At 27.1% G+C, this 6,689-nt stretch overlaps 1 protein-coding gene across 1 annotated transcript; it reads left to right on the top strand.

Annotated features, from left to right (window-relative positions):
- The first annotated feature begins 294 nt into the window (after positions 1-294).
- LOC139093810 (GATA zinc finger domain-containing protein 7-like) lies at positions 295-6,072 on the top strand. The gene is made up of 5 exons (XM_070644651.1): positions 295-649; positions 2,316-2,639; positions 4,207-4,316; positions 4,388-4,541; positions 4,779-6,072. Exons 2-5 carry the CDS (start codon positions 2,469-2,471, stop codon positions 5,619-5,621), a joined length of 1,278 nt encoding a protein of 425 aa, XP_070500752.1. The 5' UTR covers positions 295-649; positions 2,316-2,468; the 3' UTR covers positions 5,622-6,072.
- Positions 6,073-6,689: the final 617 nt, after the last annotated feature.

Raw genomic sequence — 6,689 nt, 5'->3', positions numbered from 1 at the left:
ACAAATTAATACCACATGATATATGCATAGAATTATCTTGCCTGACTATGGTTATTTCATGCTGTGCTGGGAAATGCGTTTATGAGTTGCACAAAAATAAGTTGAGAGTAATAAACATGTTTCTCTCGTCTCTCACCTAATGACCTTTTGACTCTCAACATAAAAAATTCTTCATGCTCATATGTTTTAAAGAAATTTTTATGCTCATTTTGCTCACATCTTCGCTCACTTACAATTTTTTCCATTCCGCCGGGATGTGAGCATACAAATTTTAGATTACTCTAAGACTTCAAAGCGATCAGACGTAATATTCAATTTTCGGTGACCTCATAACGTGGATTATTGAATAAATAGGAGCAAAAAGTGCTTAGTGAAACTGTAAAAAAATTTTATAAAATCATTTAAAAATTATTTCAAATCGTCTTTTGCTACTAAAGTAAAAAATTAATTTAATAAACGACTGCAAATGTGAGAAAATAAATAAATAAGAAAAATTTTGTTAAAAAACCAGAGAAAAAAATCTAGGCAGAGATAAAATAAAATTTATTTGAGCAGAGAAAGAAAGAAAAAAAGAGAAAATCGATTTCGGATAACTTTTAGAGTGAAATTTATACACAGAATACAGTAAAAAATCATCATAAAAATGAATGTAAGTGGTTTTGTTATAAAAAAGATTGCAAAAATATGAAAACGATAATCATAAAATATGAAAACAAAACGAAATTCTCCATAAAATAAAGACAATTCATTTAGAAACAAAAATAAATTTGTTGCAATTTCCGACGTTAATTAGAAGAAGTATTTCACATTCATTAGAGTTTTTTTGATTCAATTAAAAAAATTCAATATACCTGTCACTTGGAGAAATTGAAAATAGTTAATTCATCAAAATAGTTAATTCATTCTAATTAAGCTAGCAAATGCTCAGGAATAATCACCTCAGTATATTTAACTTTTAATTAAAGTAAACATTAATTCAAAAACATTTAAAATTACGACATTTAAATTTTTAAAAAAATGTTCATTTTCAAAATATTGTAAAATATTTATGCAAAAAAAAACAAAAGAAACAACGTGAAATTTTTATATCAAAAAATTTTTAAGTACCCAAAAAAAAACTCTATTTGCCTCATAAATTGTTTCTAAGACAACATGAAATTCGACATTTCGGAATTTAATTGGATAAAAATGTTTCTATTTCTGGCTCCAGAAACGAAATCATTAACTTAAAGGTTCAAAAATCACATTTCGTAGAAGATTTCATTTCTACCTTCGGGATAGTCTCATAAATTAGAAAGAAAAGGCAAATACTCTGTTGTTATTCTTTGTTGCTGTAGTGTTGGGACTTTTTGATTAGATCAAAGGAGAAAGATAGGAGAAAAAATAAAGCATGGATAAAAATGACATTTGAAAATAAATTTATTTAAGTGAAAAGTTAAAAAAAAAGTTATAAGATGACAAAAAAATATCAAAATAGCGGTAAAATGAAATGAATGTGAAATATTTGAACTTCTGACAATCAAAAATTAGTGAAAAATTATGAGTTGTTATAAAAACCAAAATATATAATTTAGTGACAATTTAAAATTCACAGCTGGAAAAATAGAATAATATTTGTGACAGCTTTCACCGTAAAAATTGTAGAGAAAAATCCTCATGGATTATATGACAAATTAGTTAAACTTTAAAGAACTGTAACTAAAGTTGTAAAGTTTAAATTTCGTGATAAAATATGATTTTAATTAAAATTATAAAAATGTGATATGTTCCAAAAGTGAAACTAAAATGTGACAAGTTGAAGTTTTAGATTTAAAACATCAAATTAAACACAAATCAAGTTTATTTAATTTTTTGCTTCAAAGGCTTCTGATTTTAATTATTTTGTATGTTTAAAATTTTAATTAAATAGTAAATATTTTAATTTAAATGAAATTTTGCTTTCCATCTAAATTGGATTTGTGAAAAAATTATTTTTTTCTGAATTATTAAAGTTGTTTTATTTCAGACCAATTGTACATTAAAATCCAAGCTACTTATTTTCACAAATATATGCAAATTATTTAAAAAACCTTGTGTCCTGATGATTTATTTACATAAAAAATTGTGACTTTTTCATATCATATTATTATAATTAAATTTATTGAGTTGATTTATCAAAAACTAAAAGAATGAAACTAAATGAAAAAAAATTTAATGGAGAATTTCAATTTGTGCCAAAAGAAAAAAATATCAAATTTTATTTTATGTGACATTTCTTCGTTTCAATTCTTCAACTAATTGTGTTTCTATTCTTTTCAAAAAATTCCTTTTTACAGAACTACAAAGATTCAAAATTAAAGTGACAAAAGACTTCAAAAAGAAGAATAGATTTTTTTGAACGAGGCCGGAATTTTTTTGCCAAAAATCATACAAGAGAGAAGGCAAAAAAGAATAGAAAATTTTTCATAGAAAATAAATAATTTTGTGTGATGTGGAAGAAATTCGACATGGATTTCAAGATGGAATGTGACATGGAATGTGGATTTTCTCCTCCGCCAGAATTTAATTTACCGCCTCCACCACTTCCGCCTTTTCTAAAGGAACTTCCGAAGTGTTCTGAGGCATCAGCTAGTGATTATGAAATGTGTAGTTTAATTCCGGTAAGTTATATTTTTATCAATACTAATATGATGAGTCTATTACTGCTGATGTTGCTAAAATTTCTGATAAAAATTACAAAAAAAATAAAATACCCAGACTTGATTCTTTCTTTTTAACAAACATATATGAGAGCTAAAGTTTCTATAAAATTCTCTCTATGAGCATATTTCCAACAACATTTTATTGCTTTTCAAGAGTATAAAATTATTGCTCACATGCTCACAAGAGCACAATATCCAGCATCTCAATATGTTTTAGAGAAGACCGAAGTAACAACAAAAATACAAAAAAGAGAATAAAAGAGGAAAATCATAATAATTTTTATGCTCATCCACTTTCATCATCATCCTAAGCACTTTTACTGTAACAATCAATGTATTTTTATCCATCTTACATAAGTAAGAATATACGCACATATACAATATATGTATACGAACAAGCTTGGAGTATGGGGGAGGTTGGAAGCTGCTAAAAGGAAGAAAGAAGCTTACATTACAATGTTTATTCTTGATGTTATCATAAAAATTGCTTCACACGCAGAAGAGATGATATGCATAGCTATAGTATTCATGTATAATGTCGAATGGTTGGCTGTTAAAGACTTTAAGTCGTTGTTTACGCAAATGTAAACATGTGATATTGACAAGAAGAGCTTTCTTCTTCTTTCTTGATATCCAAAAAATTCCTCTTATTCTCACTTTTATGTAGGATGTTAAAAATTTTCTTTTCGATTCATTCAAGTGTTTACTTGCTCCTTCATACTTCTTGAAAATACATGAGAGAAATAAGTAAAAAAAGATTTTCATCAAAACATTCACTCATAGAAAGAATGAAAATGTTTTTTCTTTCTTGAAAAGATTTGATTTCTAAAGTAAACTTTTCACATTTTTCTACCTTTTCATTTTGTTTGTTTACTCATCATCCTTGATTTCTTTTCGTTTTATCAAATTTATGCTGCATTCTGAAAAAAATTCTTCTCTTCAATTTGTCCTACAAATTCCTAATGAAAGAATTTAGTTAAATGATAATAAAATTGATAACAAAATATTTTCCTTTTTTATTCTCATTGGAATTTATTTTAGAAAATTTTGTTAATAATATTAAAAATTCTTTCAAAAACTCTACACAAACTATTTTTATTTTTGCATTTATAACTGAAGAAAAGAAAAATCAATGAATGTTTACACGAATGATTTTTAAAAAAAGGGAAGCTTGAAAATTCTTTTCTCAATCAAACATTTGCTCAAAATCATCTGATGCGTGTCGTTCAGATATAATTTTCAACACTCCAATAATTTTTCATGGCTTTAAAGTGCGGAACGATGATGCTTCCTATTTGTAGAAAATTATTTCTACATCAACTTTTTAGCGAGTTTAAGTTTTGGACTTGATAATTCTTAATGAATTATCTATAAAAGTTTACTTTGTTTCTTTGTAATTTATTTAATCATGCATCGATCCTATACAAATTTCAAAATTTTTTGAATTTTTTCACCACAGAAGTTGTAGGACACTTGTCAAACTTATTATTATAATTAACAAAATTTTTTTCTCTTTTATTTACAGTATGTAGACTTCGATTACAATAATTCATCAATGCAAACATCAGCCATGATATTGTTGTGTTCAGTTCTAATTTTAATATTTATTTTCGTATCATCAATATTTATTTGGAAGTGAGTATTTCACATAATATAAATTTCATGGAATGAATTAAATCTTAATTTTTATTTTTTTTTATTCGCAGACATAAAAGAAAATCAAAAGATTCGGTACCATATAAAGCATCAAGTTCAACTGGTAGTCCAATGGATCCATCAATAGTTTTTAATGGTTATGAAAATCCCGACGCATTTATGATTCGATATAAGACACTTGAGAGGCAGCAACAACATTTTAACGTAAGTTTTTAGACATTTTGTTAGATATTATGAATAAAGAACCAAATCATATTGTAGTAAATTTCTTTCCACTTAATTTTATACTCCATATTATATTTATCCTTGTTAAAAGTTTGACCACCGTCAGCTAATACTTGGATATTCTTTTGTTTTTTTCTTCAACATTAGTAAAAAAATGAACTTTTATATAACATTCCCACAAAATAACAATTTTCCTCTTTTCTCCACCCTTTACAGATGTTGCAACCAAAGACTGTTCATTATCCAAGTGGCTTTCCAATGCCACAAACACCGCCTGTTTTCATATGCTCATCACCAGGGCCAGATCCATATGAGTCGAATGATAATCTGTATGAAGAATTAGACCAACCTGATTCACAATCAGATATGAGTCACAATGATAGTCATAGAACTTTACCACATCCAGTACCAGCTGACAGAATGTTGGATAATTTAAACTCATCTGCAGATACGGCTTCCGTAACAGATGAAATTGCAAATAACAATGAAATAGCGACATCATCATCCAATACTAACACAACGAATGGTCTGTGCAATAGAAATATGACTGTAACATCAGCACTGGGTGTAAATGAGAATGAGGTTGAGCGACGTAACCGCATAAATGTTCAAATGTCCAATACAGCATTTAGTGTGGCAACAATATTCAGAGATCGTAATAATATGCGTTTTGGTCGACAACATCATCAACATCCCGCAACAACAACGAGGGCAAACGCTAATTATTATGCACCATCACACAATATGACAATGAATGTTAATGGTATGAGTAGTAATCGAGTGAATATTAGCGACAGTAACTGTCAATTTTTAACTAATCCACGTGCAATGCATTGTTGGGGAAGTACGACTCAATATGAACCAGTACTCCCGTCAGTTTATAATTCACAATGCCCACCATCAAACAATTATCATCATAATCAAGGTGGCAGTAATGAGCCGCAGCATTTTTCCACAGTGAGAAGTTTTAATAGTTTAAGGAGTCCGCATCATATCAATCAGAATACGATAAATTCAACAAAAAATTTATGGAGCTGGTTTAGACGAGTAAGAACTTAAATTAAAATTTTCGTTTCCATTTTTAAAATTGTAAATTTTTTCCTTATCCTAGACTAATTAATTAATTTAGTTGAGTAATAATAATTATTCTCCCAAAAATATATGATTGTGATATTGCCAAGTAATTATTAAATAATTTAAATAAGTAAATAAAAGAAGAAGATAGGAAAATATTTTCCTTAAGGCTTCTTGAGAAAAGGCTGTAAGTGGGGATTAAAATGGCAACATTAAATAATTATAATTGAGATTTTTAAAAAGTGAATTTGTAGTTATTGTTAAACTAATCAAAAAGACTGAGTGCCATGTCAGGCAGATTTTTTAATTTATTTTCATTTTTTCTCTTTTTTTATTCTTCAATTAATTGTATTTCAAACAATTTTTTTTTATTATTTGAGATACTAAAATAATTCACTTACTTACAGTATGAAAAGTTTTGGCGACAAAATTATAAAAAAAAAGATGATAAAAATGAAAATATTAAAAAGTACGAAATAAAAAACAAATTGTTTTATTAAAATAGAAGAATATGTCTAACACTTGCTTTTTAATAAATTATTTTCAGGCATTAAAGATTTAACGGCACTTTTCGTACTTTAAAATTCTTTATTTTCCTTTTTCCTATGTACTTAAATCTTTTTTTAAATTTTAAATTTCAGTAAAAATTAAAACTCTTACTCCTCTATATTTTTCTCCATCCGTATCCTCAACTTTGTGAGACCTTATTCTTATATTGCAAGGGAAAAAAATCTTTCGTTGCTTTAAGTTTTACAGATTTTCATTTTTTCATCTCATCTTGTAGAATCAGTAAATAGTTTTTTTTTTTGGCGCTCTTAGAATAGCTTTAATTCTCATGAAAAAGCATAGCTAGGAAGTTGAATAAGAAAAAAAAGTACAGGAGATTCTTACAAATAATTTAGTTCAGTAAATTACTCTCAACGCGCACCTCATAAAAGGTAATACCACATACTTATTTGCTCATTTAATGCTATAGTAACAAGAAATTTTACTAGACTAGAAAGAAGTTAAAGAAAAAGCGGGATGAGGAATAATAGTTACAATAATAGCAAT

This window comes from Chironomus tepperi, unplaced genomic scaffold (assembly GCF_022539635.2).
Source record: "Chironomus tepperi strain 1889 unplaced genomic scaffold, CSIRO-AGI_Ctep_v1 contig_338, whole genome shotgun sequence".
In the NCBI taxonomy this organism is placed as follows: Eukaryota; Metazoa; Arthropoda; class Insecta; order Diptera; family Chironomidae; genus Chironomus; species Chironomus tepperi.
Note: the sequence above shows the minus strand (reverse complement) of the source record. Positions and strands in the feature narration are given on the sequence as shown.